The sequence below is a fragment of the Numida meleagris genome, chromosome 1 (genome assembly GCF_002078875.1).
Source record: "Numida meleagris isolate 19003 breed g44 Domestic line chromosome 1, NumMel1.0, whole genome shotgun sequence".
In the NCBI taxonomy this organism is placed as follows: domain Eukaryota; kingdom Metazoa; phylum Chordata; class Aves; order Galliformes; family Numididae; genus Numida; species Numida meleagris.
In genome coordinates, this window is record NC_034409.1 from 121,241,141 (window position 1) to 121,266,161 (window position 25,021).

The 25,021-nt window shown below is 38.5% G+C and overlaps 1 protein-coding gene across 5 annotated transcripts in view; it reads right to left on the bottom strand.

The window, feature by feature from the left end:
• The window catches only part of FRMPD4 (FERM and PDZ domain containing 4), a 407,308-nt gene that overhangs the window by 6,672 nt on the left and 375,615 nt on the right, over window positions 1–25,021 (bottom strand). For 3 of the 5 annotated variants that reach the window (XM_021410555.1, XM_021410562.1, XM_021410581.1), the window contains exons 6-14: window positions 17,632–17,736; window positions 16,393–16,500; window positions 13,218–13,349; window positions 8,748–8,867; window positions 7,944–8,080; window positions 6,761–6,887; window positions 4,419–4,508; window positions 3,687–3,869; window positions 117–255 (exon numbers count right to left, since the gene is read on the bottom strand). In XM_021410555.1, the coding sequence (XP_021266230.1) occupies window positions 117–255; window positions 3,687–3,869; window positions 4,419–4,508; window positions 6,761–6,887; window positions 7,944–8,080; window positions 8,748–8,867; window positions 13,218–13,349; window positions 16,393–16,500; window positions 17,632–17,736 (1,141 nt within the window). Of the gene's footprint in view, window positions 1–116; window positions 256–3,686; window positions 3,870–4,418; window positions 4,509–6,760; window positions 6,888–7,943; window positions 8,081–8,747; window positions 8,868–13,217; window positions 13,350–16,392; window positions 16,501–17,631; window positions 17,737–19,600; window positions 20,945–25,021 lie in introns of those variants that run through there. The other 2 variants (XM_021410572.1, XM_021410557.1) reach the window with 2 other exon arrangements.

Consider the following 25,021-nt stretch of genomic DNA (forward strand, 5'->3'; position numbering starts at 1 on the left):
TGCCAGGTCTAAGCCAGCAATCCTCTCATTTGGCATTTGTATTTATCTGGAGTGCACTGGCTTAAGCTGACTTCTGCTTTACATCTGTGATCATCATTATATTGTGCAACAAATACCTGTTTCTCGGTTCCCTGCATTTTTCTTGTTGGCCATGTTGAATATGGAACGCCTTGAGTCAACCAGCAGTCTATAGTATCCAGCTGTTAGGCAAGCAAGGTTCATTGCATCTGATGACTCCATCAGTAGAGTAATAGGCTGAGAAGAATGCAACCAAGTCTTGGTTAAGGCTGTTCCTTTTCCATCTGTTTACCTGCTGACAATACTACTACGTGGAATCAAAGGAAATTGCACTGCAAATGCCACATTGAAAAATACATGATAATTTATTTTCCTCACTACTAACACCAAGAAATACCAAATATTTTAAGGGAAGATCATATAAAAATAGATAGATGCTCTAAAGGAGGGTGAAAAGAGGATGGAGCCAGGCTCTTTTCAGTGGTGCTCGGTGCCTGGACAAGCGGCAACAGGCACAAACTGGAACAGAGGAGGTTTCCTTTGAAAAGTAGGCAGCACTTTGTGTGGGTGACACAGCACCGGCCCAGGCTGCCCAGAGGCTGTGCAGTCTCCTCCTTGGAGATCTCCAAGAGCCGCCTGGATGTGGGCCTGGCACCCTGCTCTGGGTGTGCTGCTGAGGCAGGGGCTGGCCCTGATGGCCTCAAAGGGCTCGTTCTACCTCAAGAACTCAGTGATTTAGAAAAGACAGGAACTGAAATAAGATAGAAGCACAACTGGACATTTTAACAGTTGTATTTCTGAATGAAGCTGATTACTTTAAGACTCTGGTTCCGTCTTTCTCTTGTACAGATATATTTTTCTCACCTAAGCACTGTTTACTATTACTTTGAAAATGCAAGGACTAAAAGCTTGGCATGTTAGGGGCTGGGTTCTTGCAGTAGTATGGGAATCATTCCAGCTTGCCAGAAAATCAGCTGCCCTAAGCTCATGCAAAGAAGAAAAATGGGAAGCAAACAGATAGATAGAAAAATTCAAGTTGAAAAAAATACAGCAGTGAGGCTAAAGCTACTGATACACAGCTTCAGCAGTGAACATTGAAATAAGATCTTAAAAACTTTCAGTGTTTATGGCCCTGTGGCATTACTAAAAAGACAAGTGATGAAAAAATAAGCAAACAGAGACAGAGAAGAGAGAGATCCTTAGAAGGGAGATCAGCACAGAAAATAAACTCCAAGCATTTAAAGAAAACAGTCAGATTTCACAGAAAAATGCCATAGTTCTGAAAAACTGCATTTGACAGACTAGAGAGCATTAAGCATAAGAAATCCGAGTGAAGCATACTGTCTTTTGTTTTCCTTTTGCCACAGCATATATTTCTTTACCTAAAACTTTTCTTCGTATCTCAGCAGACTTTAACACCAAAAGCTGCTGTTCTCAAATTCATTTTGAGGTGGCTATCCTCCTGAACTCACAGAGGAAATAAAAATTGCAAAGACACATGGATAGAAGTTACACTGCAGACAAACCATTATAACAATCACACAGTTTGTAGTAACTTACAGCTGTATGGGCATTTGCAACCCAAAGTCAACTGACTGCGATGGAGGTAATGGCCAAAACATAATTTAAGTTCACAATTTACCACCAAACTCAAAACTGCTGTGTGAACAGTTTTCGGCAACATGGAAAAACCAACACATTTTGCTTTCTTTAAAGTATTCAGAACCCTACAGTATGGGGTTCTATTCAAAACATGTTTCTTTCAAAAGGATTCAAATACAGCTATAAAATTAATCAGAAATTATCAAACCTACAACAGGCTACTTAATACTTTTTCTTTTGAAGGACTACTTGAAACACTATGAGTATCGGTCTCAAATTTTTCTGCAATGATTGACAGAAACAATCTCCAAAGAAGCCTCAGATTGCTGAAAACAGAGCTGTGCATTGCTGTTAATCTGATGAACAGTCTTGTGACAGCTGAATTTTTATTGGCTGCTTCTCCCAAGTGATTTATGGTTGAGAAGATACTACAAAGAATCAAAAGTAAAATAACACAACTGCTTATTCATTACGAAAATGACATTTATTGGCATACTGGAATCTGGGTATACGAACCTGATACTTTAGCTTATGCCAAGATATGAAAACATCAGTTGAGAGTAACTACCTGTGTGTGTCCACATCTACTCCACAAGAAATTTTTACGTTCCATGCTTGTTCCCTACACATTTCTGGGGGGGTCAAATTCAATCCAGAGCCTCCTAACTTTGTAATTTTAATGTTAAATTAATCTCTCTGGATTTAAGACTGAATGTGTTGAAAGGCAAGGAGGTGGGGATTTAGAGGGGGATATACACGGTTTGCAATAAGACGGTAACAGTATTATATAAAAAAATATACATATATAATATTAATATAAAATACCATGGCATACAGTGCTGCATTTTACATGCAAGTAGATGAGAAGAATTTAATTTCTGCATTACTTTCTCCATCAGAAAGAGGAGATATCAGCTTCCACTCAAGAGGGCTATGGGCTATGGATTTAGCACAGTATTACAAGCAAAGAAGCCCGAGATGCTCAAATTGCTAAATACAGTGAAAGAGATGTTGTGTTCCCCAACCTATAAACTTCTGAGAAGTTGGTGTCAAAGGGCATCTATTAATTTACAGTAGTGTTTTTTCATTGACTTAAATACAGGGAAAAACTTTCAGGTCATTAAGCCTAGAGCATTCAAAGCAAAAGCTTAGTAAAATATCCCTTGTGTATGTTTTTTTTTTTTTTTTAATGTAAATCTCTGTAAGTAAGAAGGCTTACACAGGCCTATTTAGGCCTATTTACTTTAATAGGCTCTATTTATTTTAATAGTATATTTAAGTTTCAAGTATAATGAGAATTCTTCCTTTAATCTCTTAACGTTGTGATTAATGCTCTACACAGTCTGTGAAGACTTTCACTTCCCAATCTAATAGGAGACATACAAAGAAGGTCCAGGACAATACAGCATATAAAACTAATCATTGCCACTACATGCCACAAATGTGAAGTGTTAGGCGGGACTGAAGAGAAATTCAAAGACTGTAGGTAGAAGAACAGCATCAAATAATGCATTATTAATGGCAAAGAACTTAATTAGAATTATATGGACTAGCAAAAAATAAACTGCCTTTTTACAGGTTATTTCACTGGTAACCACTATGTGGTAACATGCAGTGCCCTTAGTAGATAAAACACTGGGTTACATGGGACACTGGTCTGATACAGCTGGCAATACTCTAACAGTAATTACATTATTATGACAAAAAGAGCTTCTAAGAGATCAAGGAACTTCAAAAGAAGGCCAATCTCATCACCACCTCTTTTCACTGTGGAAATCAAGGAATACAACAACAAAGCAAATTGCCCAGGGCCAGCCAAGAGAAAAATCAGAAACAGAATGTAAGTGCTGCAAACCACTCTTGTACATCATGGACCTCTCAAATTCCTAAGGAATGCTCTCCATGCACTCTGACCAAAAAAAAAAAAAAGCTAAAAACATAATTCCAGAATATCTCTCAGGAAAATATTTGGAACAGTTAATATAATTTGATCAAAATATTCAAAAAAAATGGCAAAAACATTATTTAAAGACATTGTATCATTAGAAATCAACAAAAAAACTTACTTTTACATCTAAGACATGCAGCTCAACTCTAACACTGCTTTCGTCTTCTGTAAACATCTCAATCCTGTTCACGTGACTGAAGTCTGCCAGAAGAGCCACCAGGTTTGTTTTGGTGTTTATCACATGACTGATGCCATACCGTGGCCCGACTAACAAAGTCACTTCTGAACGCTTTTCTCCCTGCTTTAGCATAAAAAGGAAAAAATAAAATAAAAACATGATCGGGACTGCATAGCCACTGCCTTCTTTCATTTTCATGAAGCTTCCTTTGCATGATTAACAATTGTCATGTTTTTTTCAAGAAGATAAAACATAAAAGAGCATGCAATGTTGATAATTAATTACAAAAAGCTCTGTTCCTAGATATTGACTGTACTGTAGTTTTTAGATGGATAGGTTGTTTGATGGATAGATGGATGGAATTTGCTTCCATTAATCAAAAGTTTCTGTCATTAAGGGTTTTCCAGAGTAACAGTTTAAGTATTCTTCAGATAACTGGATGGCACCATTGGCCAAATGGATGCTACCTATCTCCAAAGCTTCAGTGGAAGCTCAAATTATACCAGGAATGTTATTTTCAACATGAGAAAATGAAAGCGATCGGTTCAATTTAGCAACTACTTTTTAAAATGCATGAATGGAACTTCTAAAGATAATTTTATGTTCTAGGTTTTGCAAAGAGAGGAAAAAAAAATCAGAAGAAGAGACAGGCTATTTCAAGAGAAATATTACCACTAGCGTTGCCTTGAAAACACGCCCTCCATATAATCGGAGATCACTGAGAAACTTTAGATAATGCACCTTGGCTTGCAGAGCGGACAGCTGAGGAAAGAGAAACAGAAGTAAGACGTAATGGTGGAAACCAACACATTACCATGTTTACAAAAATCAAAATGTATTAATGAAGATGAGGAAGTAGTTTCGTTCTTGAAATTAACATTGTGCTTGTTTAGCTCAAATGCATTGATGACTTCGGTACAGGCTGCATCAGGGCACTGCAAGAACATTGTCACTGCTCCAATGAAGAGACAGTGTTAAACTACTCAGATTAAACATCTGCTCATTGAGGGATTTCAAGGCCAGTCAACAGCTTTCAATTCATAATCACCACCAGTTCTTAAACATTTATGTACTGATACAGAGAAAGAGATGAAAGAATTTTATTTTGTCAGCTATGTGTATTACATCTAGTTAGGTACTTGCAGCATATGGCATATTATTCCACCTCATTACTGCAATCTCCATTTTTTAAAATAAAATTATTCCACTATATTTAGTAGGCAATAAATCTGCAAGCCAAATACAGAACATCAATACATCCAATCCTACCATGCAGTACATGCCATAATTTACCTCCTTTTTCTCCTTTTAGTTTGAACTACCTACTTAAAAAGAACAAGCTGGAACATATTTTATGAGACTGAATGGAACCAAGAAATAGTTCATTTCACTCAAACAATCTGGAGCCAGAACTTACACATCCCTCGTGTAAATCTTTACATGTGGACTTTATTGAGCTCATCTCATTTTCTATTCTCTCATCAGCCACTAGATTTCTAGTTCAAAAGCTTATTTGATCTCAAACAGCTTTTTAAGAGTCCCTAAAGTAAGGTTTTCATAGACTCCAAGGAGGAAATGAATCTGAAGCAGAGAGCCAAGGGGTAATGTGTTCCCCTTCCCTTCAGTAAGTGTTCAGTTGGATGGAGAAATAACACAGGGCTTGTAAAATAGGGAGAATCCTAAGAGTTACGGGCTTCCTCTCATGCAAAAGGAAACAAGACCTGAGGCTTGTCCTAGCCTCTGTAGTACCTACAGGTGAGACAGAAGGTGATGACGAGCTCAGATCTTTGTTTCTGAGCCTGCCTGCTAAAAAAGAAGTGGGTAAGCACACATTGTATTTCCAAAGAGCATTATCAAAAAGAATAATGCAAAAATAACAAACTCTGTTGCAGGAAAGCACTATTGCAACTTCCTTTCTAACCAGGAATCAGCACTGAATGCTACTGCCATCATCTGTGATTCCAGCAGCAGTGATGGCTCTCAAAATAAAACCAAACGTACACTAAAAGTACAATAAGTAATTGGCATTATTCAGCTTCAGCAGTACTAGAGGCATACAGTGCTTCATTCAAAAAGATGGCTTTTCTCCCTGAGCATTACATGTCAAACACACAGATCTCCAAGCAGGATTTCTGCTGATCACAGTGAACCTTAGCTCAAGCACCTTAAGTTTGGGGCTTTTCCTGTTCAGAAACAAAGTGTCACAGAGTGGGACTCAGCTCATTTTATGTCTCAGCTCATCCCTCTTAGGTTCTGTTTATTGTCAACGGAGAGAAATAGGCATTTCTAGAACAAGTAACCTGACCTATTTCTAGTGCCTAATGTGGGATGGGATGAGTTGCTCGCTCAAGTGCCTATTTCTCTCTGTTGACTACAAAGAGAGACTAGTTGACTTACATAATGAAACCTCATTATGGTGTCTAAAAGCAGACACAGCTCTATGCATGCAACAACGATGAGTGCATTTCTCAAGAGACATTTGCTTCCACACTTCTTTCCAGGTGAAACAAAAGCTTAGTGCTAAGAAACGTATTTTACAATAGCAAGGATGGTCAGTTCCATAAGGAACATCATCTATCCCGTTAGTCCTTGAACATCAAACATTTCTACAGCATAATGGAAAACGACCCTAAAAACAGCATTTACACCAGGCCAATAAGTTAATGTGTTTCAGATCAGAGCATCAGAGAGAGAACAATAACATTCTAACAAGTCTGCCATTAATAAGAAGCCCTACATGAATTAAAAAATATATATCTTTATCATATCTGAAGTGTTAATAACCAGTTTTCTGGCATTCTCCAGTTAAAAAGATAGTTTAGTTGGGGTATAATTAATTATTTTTAATTGTTCTTGGCTATGTTCTACTGAGCACCATAAGTTAAATTGTCTATATTCTCTGAAAATATAATAGCTAGGTGTTTCTCTAAAGAATTAATTTTAAATGTTTCCCATGTGTGCCACCCTTTTTGTTCTTTAAAAACACATTTTCCATTAAGATGCAAATGCAATACCTTTTTACCCGGAGGAACTAGGTTTTGATTTGCTTTGACAAGGTGTGAAAGTGCTTTCTTTATGTTCTTTTCTTTCATGCTTTGCAGCACAGCAGATGGAAGAAAAGTCTCTAATCCCCATTCTTTTCTGCAATAAAAGGCATATATTTAATTTCACATTCCTGTGATAATTATTTATCTAAAGAATGGTGACTATGATAACAAGTGAATGAACTCCTGTAAACAGAAGGAGAGTTAAGTCCAGAGTTTTGCAATAACACATTATTTTCTATATTCAAACTATATGTTACTTAGGAAGATGCTATAAAATGAAATTTAGTCTCTTTTCTATCACTTCTCTCTCTTCCAACATACCATGCAGAAAAGAAGTTTAAAATTTGTATGTTTAACATCTAGACTTTGTTAAATACCAAGTAATTGTACAGGCAAGCGCCATTATGGAACTGTTGTATGAAAAGTTGAAAAAGCTGTAGAAAAGTTGTAGAAGACTTAACAACAGTGTCATATTTAATTTTATTTTCTAAGATTTATTTAGAACATGCAAACCAGCCAGTCATTGTTTTTATCACTCTGCCAACTTGACAGCTAGTTCCCCTCCTTTTGCTCAGACTGCTTTTCTACTTCATGTACCCCTTTTGACAGACCCTTCAGTAGTTTTTGCCAGTTCATTAATAGGATACAATATAACAAGATAACAAAAGTTGTTGTTTGTTTTTATCCTAGCAGATATACACAAATATGCATTTTGGATTTCTTCTTTCCTTGTAGTTCAATATACATAATGCCTAACCTCCTCTAGAAAGTCATAAGGATAACATAAAACAAATGCTTACGAGATTCTTCTGTACCTAAGAGATCTTTCAAAAGGAATCTAAGGCCCTACAGTCTTTTGACCCAGGAAATCAACTGAAACTACTATAGGACTGAGGCTATGTAAACTTAGATCTGACCGCTGAAAGCGTGCGAATTAATCTTATTAATCTTACTGCCCATCACACATGCCTAAACAGATAACCAAATGGTAAAGGTATTGTCCATACTTAAAGCTCTTAATAAATTTCAGTAACGAAGAATGAACTTAAAATTGGTGCACACATATAGCAATATCAAAGAACCAAACAAAGAATCTATGAGCTTCTCCAAATGTTTCACTTTTACAGATCTCAGTGTATCCTCAACTTACTCTATATATTTGAGGGAGATTTTCTGAGTTTGCTTGGTGGTCACAGTTGCAATATACATTTGTAGTGCAGCCAACCGCAGGGCAATGTCGTATTTCAGTTCTGGTCCAAATCTTTCCTGAACCACATCATTACAGCTCTGCCAAGGAACCAGTAGAGGGAGCATCAAGTTCAAAAATGTTGCGATAAAATTATAATCCATTTTCTTAAAATAAGCATTGTGTGAAGAGAAACCCTGAACTCAGAAACTGGACCAGGCTGAAAGTAGGACTGCTGCTCTCAGAGATGTCAGATGCTCACCTGTATAAAGGTACTTCTGGGGAATACAAATTCATCCTTCCTGAGGAATTGAGTAATCTTTCATGAGTGTTGGGAGGGTGCTAGACTATCTGGGCTCAGGATAGTAGAACTCTATGTGGTGAGATGCCCGGGAGAAGAACCACATTGCTCATACATCAATTTTCTCATCTATTTTACTGGAAGTCCCCTTTCAGACACTATTTCTGTCTGATATTATAATACCAGAAGTAAGTATAAGCAATTATTTTGGCTTCACGCTTTTCAAAAGCCAAATATATTTTGGAAAGGCATCAAAGCATCACTATTTGGCAGGACTTAGGAAGGAAGGGAACTTTGCAGATGATAAAGATTTGCACATTCCCCAAGTGCATTGGCTTTATGCAGCAAAAATAAAATCCAGGGCTTACTGCAGCCAGACTTTTCTATATGAAGATATATATATGTATATACTGAGTGCAGTCATCTTTTTAATTCTTTTTGCTAACAATGGCCATGCTTTCACTTACCTGTACATAAAGATATTCAAAAGCAACTGGATCTCTTCTTAAAAGATCAATGGGATCCTTTGGGACAAAGCTAATCCTGAAAAGACATCTCATCTTATGCGAGCTTGGCCTCTGGGTCACCTAGGATAGTAAAATAATCATATCAGAGTGTGTCAATTCTTGTTGTGTGATAGAGTCTGTAGTCATGGGCACTGACCCTCCTTCAAAAGAAATGTGGTAACATGAAAAATAATTCTGCCCAACAAGAAGCTTTATCATGGGCTCCTTATTAAGTACTGCATATCAGAATATAATATATATATAATCTCATGGAAAGAATTTTAGACTTACATAGGCATTACTGCCCAATGTAACTAATTCTCAAAGCAGTGGAATTTACTTATTCAAAGTCAGAATGAAAAGAGAGAAAAAAACAGACCTTAATGATAACCATCCATGTAAAATACAAAGTGAGGTGAACTTCAGCAGGATCAAAACACTTGTGAACAAGAAGGGTGATATGGCTTTTGGGGAGAGGTCACATGTTATTTCTCAGACCAGTTGGCAATATAGGTAGGCAAAGTACAGCCCGGTAGCTATTATTCCCACATTCTCTTGATTGAATCATAGAATGGCTTGGGTTAGAAAGGACCATAAAGATCATCTAGTTCCAACCTCCCTGCCATAGGCAGGGTTGCCAGCCTCTAGATTAGGTTCCCCAGGATCCCAGCCTGGCCTTGAATGCCTCCAGAGATGGAACATCCACAACTGCTCTAGGCAACTTGTTCTAGCACCTCATCATCCACAGAGTAAAAAATTGCTTCCTATCATCTAATCTAAATCTTCCCTCTTTTGATTTAAAGCCATTTCCCCTTGTCCTATCACTATTAGATCATGTTAAAATTCAGTCCCCTCCTGCTTATAAACTCCCTTCAACTACTGGAAGACTGCAATGAGGTCTCCTGCAATGAGGCCTTCCTTCTCTTCTCCATGCTAAACAAGCCCAACTCTCTCAACCTTTCTTCATAGGAGAGGTGCTCCAGCTCTCTGATCATCTTTGTGCCTCTCCTCTGAATCTGCTCCAACAGATCCACATCTTTCTTGTGCTGGGAGCCCCAGGGCTGGATGCAGTAATCCAGATGGGGTTTAACAAGGGACAGTAGAGGGGGACAATCAACTCCCTCTCTTTTCTGGCCACCCCTCTTTTGGTGCAGCCCAGGACACTGTTGGGCTTCTGCACTGCAGGAGCACACTGCTGGCTCATGTCCAGTTTTCCATCTATCAGGACCCTCAGGTCCTTCTCCACAGGGCTGCTCTCAATGAGTTCTCCTCCCAGTCTACATTTATGCCTGGGATTACCTCAAAGCAAGTGCAACACCTTGCACTTTGCCTTCTTGAATCTCATTATATTCTCACGTAATCGCTTTTCAAGTGTGTTCAGATCCCTCTGGATAGTATCTCTCCCTTCTATTTTATCAACTGCAGCACTCAGCTTGCTGAGGGTACACTCAGTCCCCCCATCTATGCCACTGACAAAGATGTTGAAGAGCACCAGTCCCAAGACAGACTCCCGTGGAACACCACTTGTTATCAGCAACCACCTGGCCCCAGAGCCAGCAACAACAACCCTCTGGCTACAACCATCCAACTAATTCTTTATCCACTTAATAATCCACCCTTCAAATCCATCTCTCTCCAATTTAGAGATAAGGTGTGGGACCATGTCAAAAGCCTTGCACAAGTCCAAGTAGATGACATCAGCTGCCCTTCCCTTGTCCACTGATGCTGTCATCCCATCATAGATGTCCACCAGATTGGTCAGACACGATCTGTCCTTGGTGAAGCTGCGCTGGCTGCTTCTGATCACCTCCTCATCTCGTATGTGCTTAACATGTCTTCCAGGAGGATCCGCTCTATGATCTTCCCAGGCACAGACATGAGACTCACCAGCCTGTAGTTTTCTGGGTCTTCCTTTCTTCCTTTCTTGAAAATGAGAGTGATGTTTCCCTTCTAGTCACTGGGGACTTTGCCTGACAGCCACGATTTTTCAAATATGACGGAGAGAGTCTTGGCAACCATATAAGCCTGCTCCTTCTGAACCCTGGGACACATGTCATCCGACTCCATAGATGTGTACGCATTCAGCCTCTTGAGATGGTTTTGGACTTGCTCTGTTCTTATACTGGTAGGGATTTTGCTCCCCTGAATCCTGCTTAGAAGCAGATTGTTAAGAACGTCGGCCTTCTCTATGTCTGAGGAGGCTCTCCCTTTTCATTTATCAGTGGGGGTACAGTCTCCTTTGCCCGTTTCTTCTGCCCAATGTATCTAAAGAAACCCTTCTGGTTGTCTTTCACATCGTCGACAAGTTCTATTTGATCTTCACCTTGGCTTCCTGATCCCATCCCTGCACATCTGGTCATACCTATATTCTTCCCAGGCCACCCTACCCCCTTCCACTGCTTATACTTCTCCTTTTTTCCCTTCAGCCTGACCTGCAAGCCCTTGCTCAGCCATGCTGGTTTCATGCCTCATTTGCCTGATTTCTTATTCTGGGGAATGGAGAGCTCTTGTGCTCCCAGAAAGGCATCCTTAAAGTGCTGCCAGCTCTGTTCTGTTCCTTTGTTCCTAAGGAGAGTTCCCCAGGGGATCTCATCCAGCAATTTCTTAAACAGCCTGAAGTTTGCTCTCCTGAAGTTCAGGATTCTGACTTCACTCTTTGCCAGGCCTGTGTTCCACAAGATCACGAACTCAACCAGAACATGGTCACTGCAGCCCAGGCTGCCACCGATCTTAACTTCTTTAATGATCTCTTCTGTGTTGTTTTCCCAGTGGATACGTGGGTGGTTGAAATTCCCCATCAGGATGTGAGCCCGTGAGCACAACTGCTTTAATTCATTAGAAAATTTGCAAGAAATTGTGTCATTTCAGTTTTCCTGAGTAGTTCTGGATTAAGATACCTACCCTAGAATTCTGACCAAAACAGCTCTCTCCCAGAAGTTAAAAATACTTTTTTTTTGTTGGTCGGAACAACTCTTTGCTAAGAATATAATACTGTAATCTGGATATATTCACTGGGCACCATCAAAGAGTTAGTAAGTAACTGGATGAAAGAGTAACAGTTCAATAACACTATTGTGAGCCATGGTCAGCAGCAACACTATAATAGCAAATTAGAGTATTGCTGACTTTACAGGAACTTCAAAGAAGAAATTAATGTTGTTTATGTAGTTTATTTAGTTAGGCTAATGTAGTTTGAAAGTTACTGTACTTTACTATCAGCATCTTTAATTGTTAAGACTATACTTTTAAAATTCGCCAATGGAGAGTCAGTATTGCACTAACAATTTTCAGAATGTAAGTTTTTTGCACATTGTCTTTGATCTCATTCCCAAGTATCCAGACATAGTCTGTATGTATAAATAAAAGCTCAGGATGGGATTTTCAAAAGCTCTCTGTGTTGGTTTATTCTGATCCTTCTGATTTCAATGGGAATTTTACCAGTTACTTCAAAGAGAGACAGCTAGGCCATGAGAGCCAGCACTCAGTACTCCTGGATATTGTGCATTCATTGAGTAGCTCGTTCCACAGAAAAAGAATGATAACATGGCAAAGCTAAATGCTTTTATGTTAGAAAACACTGGAAAGACCATGAGTGGATGAGCTGACTTCCTTCATACCACTGCACAGACTCTAGTTTTATGATCAAGGGAATTCTGACATTTAAATTCAAATACTGTTCTCCTCTTTTAAAAATCCATTTATATTTTTTGGAAAATTTAGGTGAAAAGTTAAAAATACAAGCATTCTCCTGACACACAGAAACGGCATGGAGAATTTCAGACTAAACAGCTTGGCAAAAGCTCTACTCAGAACTGGCCTTTCAGCAGCCTGATTTGCCTTCCTGATCTAAGAAAGAAAGTCACAGCAGCATTTTTTGAGTCACAGTTCAACATCACAGAAGTGACATAATGTATCATTGCATAACCAAGCCAAACTTGTTTCATCAGAAAGAGTATCGTTTCCTGTTATCCAGATACAGATCTGCATAATCAGACAGGAATCAAAGATCAAAATGTTTATTTAAAGGAATTGTGGCAGGCTGGGGTTCTCAGAACTATTACAATGCATTTTCCAGCTACTGAGAATGTTCATTAGCCTAGTCACATACGATATGAAGAATGGCCTTGATAAATACCTTCTAGGTCTAAGTCTGATCTTTGATGAACTTTTCAGTACTTTTTAATGGCCTAGTGAAGCAATGACATGTGATGCCTATGTAACAGAAAAATAATTATGCCGTGACAACTTGATTCTTACAACCACATCTAAATAATCTGTAAATCAACCAACCACTAATCTAAATACTGCCATTATTTGGCAGACTGTATCAAACTAAACATCTTGCAGTTAACTCACCTGAATAGTTAGAAGGATGGAAAACTTACTGATTAACAAGTCTCATTAATATATTTTGCATGTAATCCCACAAACCTGAGTTAGAGTCTCCTGTTCATGTAGCAAAAGAAGTTTTGTTCCAGATCCTTCAACCCTTTGCTCCAGCATCAGTGAAAAGTGCTCAATACACTTGATGGAAAGCTTTTCTTGCAGCGTTAAGATGACATCCTAATTCACAAAAGATTTATTAAATATGCTTTAATTCATGAAAAGCTTGGCTCCAAGTTCTTCACACACTCTGCATATACATAGTTTAGGGTGGAAGCCCAGTGATTACAGGAGAGGATGGTTGTATTTCATGCTTGTTCCCCATGAGCACATAAGACAACACACACATTCACTATGGGAAAAATTGATGCCTTTTTATTTGAACATCTCTGAGATAGTATCAGACGTGCATGCGAAAAATACATACATACTGTGAAATTACAGCTTTCTGTGCAGCTTAACATGCACGTTATACTTGTGTGGCCCTTAAATCGTATCTCTTGGTCTCTCTGCAGATAGAACCTCTCCACCAGAAAATGAGAGAGGGTCTTGTCACTCTTCTCTTTACTTATCACAGAATCACAGGACGGTTTGTGTTGGAAAGCACCTCAAAGCCCACCCAGCCCCAGCCCGTGCTGTGGGCAGGGCTGCCCCCCACCAGCTCAGGCTGCCCAGGGCCACATCCAACCTGGCCTTGAGCGCCTCCAGGGATGGGGCACCACAGCTTCTCTGGGCAGCCTGTGCCAGGGCCTCACCACTCCCTAAGTGAAGAATTTCCTCCTAACATCTAATCTAAATCTCCCCTCTTATTTTAAAACTGTTCCCCCTTGTACTATCACTATCAGACCATACAAAACGTCCGTCTCCCTCCTGTTTGTAAGCTCCCTTTAAATACTAAGGGCCTCAATGAAGTCTCCCAGGAGCCTTTTCTTCTCCACCCTGAACAAGTCCAGTTTCCTCCCTTATTTTTGAGCTAGGACCACCAAATAGTACAAATTGAATTTGTAAGACCAAGAAAAAAATTAAATGAATGGCCTTCCGTTGTTCTTACAGCAAGTTGTTTTTCTTTTGAAGCCCACTTATTAATACTTGTATTTAATGAACATACTTGAGTTTAAAACACTGATGGAAAACTCTGTGGTGATACCCATGCCAAGCAGCAGCTCCAAATTCAGGGATCACTCAAGTCATAGTATAAAACCTATTTCTAAACAGTTTTTATTATTTTTTTTTCACACTGGCTTACATCGAAGGGGAATCAGTTTGAAAACAACTGTTTCTGAAAGAACAGCTAAACAAATCTCAAAAAACATTTAACCAATCTGTACTTTACTTTCATATAATGTTTTGTAAATATACCTAGAGCATTACATCATCTGGCAAGGTATCTTTTGCTTTAATGAATGTAGTATCATAAAGAAATATATAATAACCTATCTTTTAAAATAGTTTCACATTATACTCATAAAAAGATTAAAGCATTTCTATCTAAGGGATTTTTAGATATGCATAAGTATCCAGATGAATAGGATTTACTACGGAGATCATGCTGAATCACAATCCAAGTGTTTTAAAATAATTTAGGAAGATTAATTGATCAATTACAGTGCGTTTATTGAAAATCAACGCCACATTGGTGGAAGGATGAAAAATGTGTGTAGGAGGACGGGGCCAACTCTGTATGCTGTAAAGAATAAAAGACAGTCTTAATGGATAACAAGCAACCACTCTAAATAACGGAGGTTAATACTGTGCTGTTTTTACTAAAGTGGAATTTACTGCCTATACATTAAATCTACTTTTACTTATGCTCCTGATCACTGCTTAAACACAAGAGGTGTAACAGTAACAGTAAAGAGACGTAATATTAAAAGTAAGCTATTAAGAGCTGGTAATAAGGCACTTACAGTGCATTGTTTGCTGCTAACTGTAATTAGATTAAAAAATAATTATTCCTACAGATAGTCAGAATGACTAAGGTCAAAGCAGCCTACAACATCAGTACAGCCAAGTCACTGAGCCCACATGGGTATCTGCCAGCTAGATGTGTCATCTTAGGCTCACAGGAAAGTGCGCTCACAGGCCTTAGAAGTGTATGGAGACCTCACTATCTACATGAAGCATGCCTTCTAATTTTTCGCCCAACCAAATTCTCAGTATGACTGAAGAACTTCATTGTCTCACAGCTGTAAAATGGAGGTTTTTTATACATTCCTTTGATTCAACATATGCCTTAGGTATATGTGTGAACTATAATTAGAACTTGCATAGTTATGTGGAACTTCAATACCTTTTTGCCCTTTCACCTGAAGACTGGAGTAAAATGCCCTGTGTTTACCTCAGTAAATCACTCTCCTTGCTGTTCCAATTGATTGAGCAAGCCACATAACCACAGTGAGCAGAAAACCAGACCTTCTTCAAACATGCATAACATTACAATCCCAAAATCTGGGACCGCAGCTGAAAATTGCATCCTCAGCCTCTGCTGCTTATTCCCACCCATACATCTCTCATCTCAGTGTCACAAGATGCATGCTACTAAGCAGTGACCTAGATTTGGTAACTGATCTGGGTTAAAACTAGCTCACCCAAACAAAATCCTTGAGAGAACAGAAGCATGCACAACAGTGCTAGTCTTGCTGTTTACTGCGCTACTCCACAGCACTCACAAACACCAATGATGACTCTGGTTTAAGAACCTACATGAAGGAGTGTCACATACACTCCCCAGTAGCCTGGATTGCATGCCAGGGCTTCACCAATTTATTTCTGTATTTGAAATGTGTTATGAAAAGCTTAGATGACATTACACTGAGATAAGCAATTTATCACCAGCATAATCCTACAGTATCCCATCTCAAGTTCACAGGACAGTAAGCTAGATGATATTCAATTAGCAGCTAACATCTTAATCTTTTAAGATCTTGACTTTTGGTGACAAATCATACTAGTATTTGGCAGTGTATCAAAGCGGCACATCCATGCAATTTTAATTGGACTCCAGTCACATTAAAACGATCTCTCTACTTTTTCTTCATTGACAATACAACACATTTTAAACAGTAGAAAAATGGACCAAAATCTCATTATTTCTTAACTGTGAATCCAGCCCCAGTTGAAGACCTTATTGATTTTGTTCTTTAAGCATACAAAGTGAAAAATAATTACTGAAGGTCTTGCAAAACAATTAGCCGTCATTCTTAGCATTGCATGCCAAGCTTACCTTTATTGAAGTACTGCAGTCAAAACGGAAAGATTTGGTTTGTCCATTTTCAAGATACACCTTAAGAACATTTGGCATGAAAAGAAGTGAATTGTCCTTAACTGTTTCCTGCCAAGGAAATTAGTGAATCATATTATAACACGTAACAAGGGAAATCAAAGTATTGTTCTACAAAGAACATCAATCAGATGTAAAGGTAACATCTGAAGACGAGTTTGTTGGGTTAAACTTACAGCAGAATTCACAAAGCCCTGCAAGTGTCTAACCACGTTTGTTACAGCAGTATTTCATTGGTCTCTTTCCTGGAAAAATATAAACTTTCACTTACATTTTATGTCTGACTTGGAATACTTTCTTTCCCTAGATACTGTATCTCAGCAAAAATGCTACCTCTGATGATGAAAAATTTTCAATAGAATAGAAAAATATATACCTGTTTTTCTGAATACAGAGAGCTCTTTAGTGTCTTTACAAAACAGGAGCTGCAGATTTATTAGTAAGAACTACAAAAAAGATGTTTTACATTCTCTGTATAGCAAGGTATTAAATGCCAATCTCTGTCCTTATATAGGAAGAGTAACATATAATATTGCTACTTAATAGTGACAATTCGTAAAAGGGATATTAAAATAAACAGGAAAAAGGAAGGGAAAAAAGGCCTTTTTTTAAAAAAAAAGCAAAAATTGGCTTTGAAAAAACATAGTATCAATTTATGTTTGGAAGAGAGCTGGATAAAGATATCGGTGTGGAAAAATGTTCTATGCCATTATCAACATGAGTCAGGAGTTCATGTCTGAGGAGGATCTCAGTGCCTCTCAAAACAGTGCTCGCTTTGCTGGAAACAACTTCAGGTTGGTAAAACAAATTTCAAAGAGGTCCCTAAGGTAGTGTTAATCTGTTTTGCTTACATGCTACTTGCCTTGAGTTTATGATTTCCTTTATGTATTAAAGAGTATAAAGAAAGGCATATACATGCTATCATCACAAAATGCTTTCTCTAGCATTTTAATTTTATTTTAAGGGACAATTTTTTCACAATATTATAGGCCCAGTGGACTTTAAAACAGATCTTCTTGAAACTTCAAAAAAAAAAAAAAAAGAAAAAAAAAAGAAAACCCCTCCCCTTTGTAAGCCTATCACTCCTGTTCCTGCCATATAATGCCCTCATTTTCTAGCCTGGAGGCATACCTTTGGATGAAATGCTCAGTCCTTCCTAAGCTGAAAGAGCTGAATACTCACCGACACCTGGCCATTGATTATTACTTCTTCTGAGAATCGCACTTTGACAGGATTGGACTTCAATCTTGCCTTTTTTGCAGCACTAATAAAAGCTGATTTAGGAGACTGGAAGGAAAAATGATGACAAAACATATCACATAAATTCAAGTTAACACCTATCATTAATTTTTAAATTTTTTCCTGTTTCTCATACACTGGGAAATCCATATATACAGCAACACTTTGCACATCATTCACTGAAGAACAGAAATGTAGTCAAAGCATAATGCTTCCAGAAATAATATGTATGCACATACATACAAGGAGTCACTGAGTACTTCACGTACTGAAAGTTATCCCACAGTCAGACTGGAACAAGGAGAGGGGCTCTTGGTGTGCATACAAATTCCTTGTAGATCACTGTAAAGCAAACTCGTCTACATGAATGAATGCTGTTCAGTGAGCAGTGAGCAATCTTTGCTTCAAACACTGAATGAGAATTTTTTGTTAAGTCTATCATCCACTACACACTGATATAAACACAACTTCCACAAAAAAAAGAAAAACTGTCTGAGAGCTCTGCAAGAACAGTGGCACCTCATTATATAAACTCACTTCAAAGCACAGATTAGAACCACCCAGAGGCACATGCAGGTTTCTCCTGGAAGTTTTCCCTACACAAACCTTGTAAACAGCTTTGTTACCAGAGGTCAGACATTCTGTGGGACTTTATCGATTAAAAGATCAGATACTTTTCAAATTTTCTCCTGAGAACTAATTGACTTTGACCTGTTACATTGAAATCACCTGAGATCCAAGTGTTCAGCCCTTAGAAAAAAAAAACCTCTCCAGATAAGAGGAATTTGACTAACAACTGGGATATCTGACCAATTTTTGGTATTCACAGTAAAAAAGATTTCCTTTTTATTCTCAGCTCAATTACAGATACAGACCTTCTGGCATTGCTCAACTCTATAACCATTGTAACGGCTGATGGAAGCAATTCCAGCCTTGTTGAAAATCATTGTGCTCCTTGAGGCCAGGTTTTGGTGTATTTGTTTTATTAAGATGTGAGTTAGGACTTTCAAAATCTTATCTGAACTTCTGAGAAGTGGCCTTATTAGTTTTGGATACTGAAAATACTATCTCATGTTGGTCTGCATATGAGAAATGAGAGCAGGCATCAGTGGTGACGATCCTGGAATAACTTCCTATTATCAATGCAACATGACAGCAGCTCTCATAAACACTGAAGGTCTTGTCATCATCACTCAAATTTTGACTTGACTAACAATCTGCAGGAGTGATGGAGTAGTTCAAGGCCCCTTGTCCTCGTCGTCACTGATCTCTGTTGAGAGACAGCTGAATAAGTGAAAAAGTTTTTGGTTTGTTTGTTTTTGTGATGGAGAAGCCTTGTTTCCAAATACCGTCAGAAATAAGACTTTAGCTTATTTCTGAATGCCACCTATTTATCATCACATTGAATATATGGTAGCTTTTACTGTAGGCTCAGCATCAAGCAGTGAACAAGGAATGAAAGATGCCACATTCTCCGAGGAAATACCACAGTCATCTAATATCTCCCAGAAATATCACAGCTACCAGACAATTGCTGGAGTGCAAAATAGAACCAGGAAATAAAAATGAATACTTCTTCACTTTTACAGCTCATTCTTACCTTTTCTCTAATAAATGTCCATACACTCTTTTAACCAACATATGACAGAAAGTTTAACCCCAATATCAAACCGAGCTCAGTTTCTAAAACCAGTGCTAAAGTGTAGAAGGATCGCAGAAGATTAGAAACAACAATATGAGAAGGAGGGAAAAAATGTTAAGAAGAGTCAATGTCTCAGGATGGGGGACAATAAAAAAAAACAGTACACTTCCTCAACAAGAAGAGACAACATAAAAATGCTGGAGTAGAGTCTAGAGATGAATTCCTAGAAAGACTCAGGTTACAGCAGTACCATGACAAATATAATCATACCCATGCCTTGTCTAATTTCCCTCCTCCTCACGTAATCCCTTAGTGCAGTGCATATGGGAGATATCCTATACAACATCCAATAATGGACTGCACCCTGTCCACTCCTGCTGTCATGGGTCAGCACAGCTATCAGAGTTGGCTGACTGGCTCTCCTTTGCAAGGGCAAGGGAAAACAAGTGGCTTTCACTAGCTCTTCTTGCGAGAAGGGGCTTTTTAACAGCTGTTTGCTCTTATCACAGGTGAGTCACCAGCCTGGCTTCTCCTTTTGGGCACACTGCCAAATTTTCTTCTTGATGCTGGCAAAGTTATTCTCAGAGAAAATATGGCAATCTGGTATGTGATGTTGTCACTCTTTCCTTCTACAATCTCAAAACTTGCTTGCAGAGGGCACAAACACTTATTGAAAAAATAGGGATTGAAAATTGACTATTGATAGGGGAGCCTAACAAGACTGAAAGGTTTGATTGTATCTACATTCCCTGGGACTCCTCTGAGTCATGGGTTATTCCCACGTGTGCATTACTGCACAGCCAGAGAAGCATATTGTGCTCAGGTATGAAATATGCAGCTTCCCTCCCTTTTCACTTCTGCTGGCACTTCCCCCTGCATGTGGTGAAGGGCCTGCAACTCAGGCCCCTTGACAGACACTCTGAGTAAGTGTGAACATTGGTTGCTTCAGATTGTGAAACATGGGCGTAAGGAAAACTCAAGCAGCTGCACCAACTACTTGGAGGGATAATGGTTGTTTAGAGGTTTGTGTAGTATCCCAGCTTTTGCATTTAATTGCACAGTCTCATTGTTTCTATCTCTGTATCAACTTGACATTTTCCCTTTGAGAAAGGAACTATACCTAAAAAATGAGGCAAATATCTATGAAAAATTTGATTTTGATTATAAAAACTTGCTCGTCTAACAAAACATTAGCAAAATGATGTGTCGTTCTACTATATTTTAATGTGTTTGGATGCGCTGGTGAAGAATGCTATTAATTAATGATTCCCTCAGTGCCATTTTCATTTGTTTCTGATACTGTCTTTTAGCCAAATGGAAGCCATTATCCTCAGTTAATGACCTTAAGCAGGAGGTGTTTACAATACTGCAAAACATTTATCAGTGCAAGTAAAGTATTTGCATTGTCACAGATAAAAACAGCTTAATTAGAGTGACTTTTGCAAAATGAGGGGGCATTTTAACAGTGAGTCAAAATACTTCAACAAAGGCAAATTTCACACTGTGACCTAAGCAGCGTTTTCTGCTAAGAGCTCAAATTTAACAGAAATTTAAATAATCTTTACTTGTTTGCACAGAACTCAGCAAAAAATCAGCTGATCATTTCAACACTACTTAGAGAAACTGCTAACAAGTAAGATGAGTCAATGCATAGAGATCTGCTTAGAGAAAATGACAGTGAAGACTGAGTCTCCCCTTTTAAACCCAACTCAGTGGGGAGAGCAACACATGGGCATCTCATTAGCTGAGTCAAAACATGAGAGACTACCATAACAAGAAGACGCTTTCTGGAAAGCATTATTTTCTAATGTTATGGACTTCTCAGAATTAGATCCTATTTTTGACTGCAGCGTTATAGTAGGTTATTTTTGGACAGCTGTTTGAAACAGTACCCTTCATTTTGAGGAAAACCATTTTTCAATGAAAATAAGACTGTCTAGCATTATGTCCACTTATGCAAGTAAACTAATTTGGAGTTGATTCCAGGTGAAATGGTCTTTATTTGCAGCAAAAGCCCCTCCGAGCCACCTCTTTCTGGTAGAATGCTGCAAAAACAAAACCTTTACTCACGCTCAAGAAAAAGGACTTAGCATTAAGAAGAGGATAGTGTAATACTGAGCTACCATAAAGAAACTGACAAGGCAGCAGTACGGGACAGTCCCAAAGGTAAAAGGAAAACCTTCTTCATGACAATGAGTGTCCAATAAGATGAAATAAGTTAGTTTTAAATAGCCAGACTGTATATATACAATTAATTTTAAGCTTGTTACCCATAATTAGTTATTAGTTTAATATGAAATACTATATTTGTTAGGAAATAGAGAATAATTGCATGACTGCAAAAATGTGTTGACTTTTTGGTCTATCCCTAAAGGCAATTATGTGAAACAAAATTTAGCAAGCAAATAAAATGTGAATAAGAGGAAGTATTAAATTTATTAAGTGGAACAGTACATAATGCCCAAAGGCAAACTAAAACCCACTATTCATAGCTGTGAGCAAGGCTGAAACGACACCAGCTCACAAGAGCATTGTAGAAGAGCAGGTAGGGACATGTAAGTAATAATGCCGAGAAATTTCACCACGCAGTATTTTCTTATCACCGCAGGGCACTGACAGATCATCATCAGGAATATTTCTTTGTTAAACTTGGCACAAATTGAATTGATGAAATAACAGCCAGATTTGGGTTCTCTCTTAAGTTCTTATTTTGGTCTTCCTAAACAATGTGATATATCAGGGACAGTCATATTTGCATCAGATATATTTTACTATTCTTAGACGGCAATCAATATCTAATCTATCTGCCAGGTGGGGAATAGCCAAGCCTTACTTTAACCTAGGCATTGCAAAGACTCAAGCATTTCCCTCTACATTAAATGACAGCCTGTTTTTTTTTTCTATTGTCCCAAATACTATAGGTGAAACCACGGACCTACTTTGGACTTGGCGGAAAGTGCAGACATCAAATGTGGAGGACTTTACAAAATGTACTCCACTGGCCTTTTGGGTTCCTGCTTCTCTGAAGTTCAGCTCATTACATTGTCAGATTACTACTTTAAATTAATGATTACTTCTCACGCACACGTGACTTGACTTTGTCATGAGGACTTTTGGGAATGAAAGAAACCTTTGATCCATACAAAACTAAGCATTAAAAATGAAGGATAATGGGAGTGATAATGCATCAGAGATGGGAGAAAGGCCTAATGAAGAGAGAAGAGACCAAATGGCAACTGCTGGGGAAAGAGACTGAAGAACGAACTAGACCAAGGAATGGGTGGACAGGCTGAAAGGGCTTTCATTTCGCTGATAACATGGAAGTTCACAAAGAATTTTCTCAGTGTTCACTGGTGAACAGACTGCATATTTTATAAATCTATATTCCATAAAAATCCATACAGCCAAAGAAGAGGCCTTCTGGAAGAAAGGACAGGAGCAGCAGCACCCACTGGCATTTGCACAAAGGTGAAAGATGAAGGCTGTGCAACACAGGTCTGATGTGAGTGGAGTCTGGTTCAAACAAGAAAGAGTTGCTGGGAAGAGGCCTTGTACCAGCCTACATTTCTAAGAAGGAACACAGTAATGGTACATCTGTAAGTAACCACACCATGATCTCTAAGAGTGCAGAGTTAAAGTTTTGTATGGAACTGACCATACTTAAAAAGTTCATACGAAGATATGCAGAGGCAAAGGTACTAAGGATGGCTGCGAAAAAGGCCATTATGAGTACAATGATCTTGGTGTTCTTTCTTTTGAAGTCTTTGGGATGGACCTGTTTATTTTTTATACCCATCTTTGTAACCACGGTTCTAGATATTGTAGTTGTTCCTATTAAATGACTCCATAAGGCAAAGCAGCATGAAAAATACTGTGAGTCTCAACAGGATCATTTGTTGCTACATCATTACAAGTCAGAAATAAGTGTTATCTATCAATAATTTTCTGTAAACATTTTATCTTAGACATGTAACTACATTATAACAAGAAGCATCTCTTTCAAACAAACGTAAAACCCACAAAACATGTTAGCTTTTTCCCATAACAAACCTTATGCACAGAAAAAATGCTATAGACCTCAGCTGGGCCTGGACTGTATCCAAGGAACTTAAGAGATTAATCATGAGAGCAACTTATCAAATTATCTCTAGGCATAAAATCTGATGAGATAACAAAACAGGCAAGTTATTTGTTTTGAGCAATGCTTAAAACTTAATAAGGCATCAGTAAGAATGATAGTCCACTCACGGAATAAAATGCTCAGAAATGATAATCAAATGTTACTTGCAAAAATAAAAACTTTAAACTGCTTCAAGCGCTTCAGTCATCTTCTTATGAGCAGTGGTGATACTAACACAGGAGAGACTTTTAGATTGATGGAAAGAACAAGAAAACCTTACGCTTTGGCTGGTAACAACTAAATTAAATTTTAATGATTTTAAGCATTAAACAAAACAGAATGTACTTAAGGAAAATGATTTGCAAAAGCTTTAAAAATTACTAGGTGAGCTACAGAGTACTATAAATCTAAATTACTTCTACCTTCACCTGCAATCATAAAGAATGGTTAACTTAAAAGGATGAAAACACACTCTAAGTAGCACAAATAAAAACTATTAAGAAGTAGCACTCCTGTAATCCATCTTGGCAGATATTTTTCATGCAATTATAGAAACAAAAAGGTTCACCATCACAAAGACAGCTAGTTGAAATATTTCTAGAGATGTTTTTCTGACAAGAATGGGGAAGAGATTCAGTCTTTATTTAAAAGTTCTTACTTTTCCTTTGGTTTCTGCTTCATCTATCCAGTTTTATGGGCAAAATTGTAAAAGGAAAAAGGGAGGGAGAAAAACTAAAGGGGAAAACACGTGTATCATAATTTTTAAAGACGTATTGTTTCCAAACTGTGAGACAAAATGTATTTGCCAGAGGACCCACTGCGTTCATTAAAACTGCTTCCTGCATGGAAAAACACAGATGGAGCATGGCAATACCCAGGAAGGAAAGCCGAGATGGATGTCACCTAACAGGCTCAGGCACTATTAACACAGGCAATATGAGGTCCAGCATGGGCCAGGTGCTCAAAGTGACTCAGGAGCCCCTAGGAGACTTCAGAGCCCAGGGTTTGCATAAACTGAGGGACTCTGTGCTGCTGCAGGGAACAAATCTGGCTCCACACACTGGCAACATCCCAGCTGATTCCCATCCCTATGCATACCTTGTTTCCACTGCAAGAACACTTGGGCTTGAAAGTGGTGAGGAAAGGACTCTGTGAACCAGCTTGGCCCTGAACTGGGTAGATAGGGAAATACAATAGGAGGGGGACAACTGGAGATCTGCTAGGCGCAACTATCCTGAAGCTGAGGCTCACTCACTAAGCCCACGCCACTGAAACATCCCAAATTTAGGATAAAAAAGGACCAATTAAAGCTAGCACTGATATGTGTACATTTATCATATCTACTGGCTGCTCTGTGGACATTTTTAGGGAGACAACCTCCATGCCTACGTGAGATAAAACTTCCAAAATTCCCAAAAGCATGAGTGCCTCATCTGCAGAGGTAGAGCTGGGGGGACTCTAATAGACCTACCAGAGAGGGGCAACATAACTACATGAATAACCTGAACACATCAGCCCACATGGCTGACAAAAAACACATGCAATGCTTTGGTGCCATTTCTGGCCCAGTA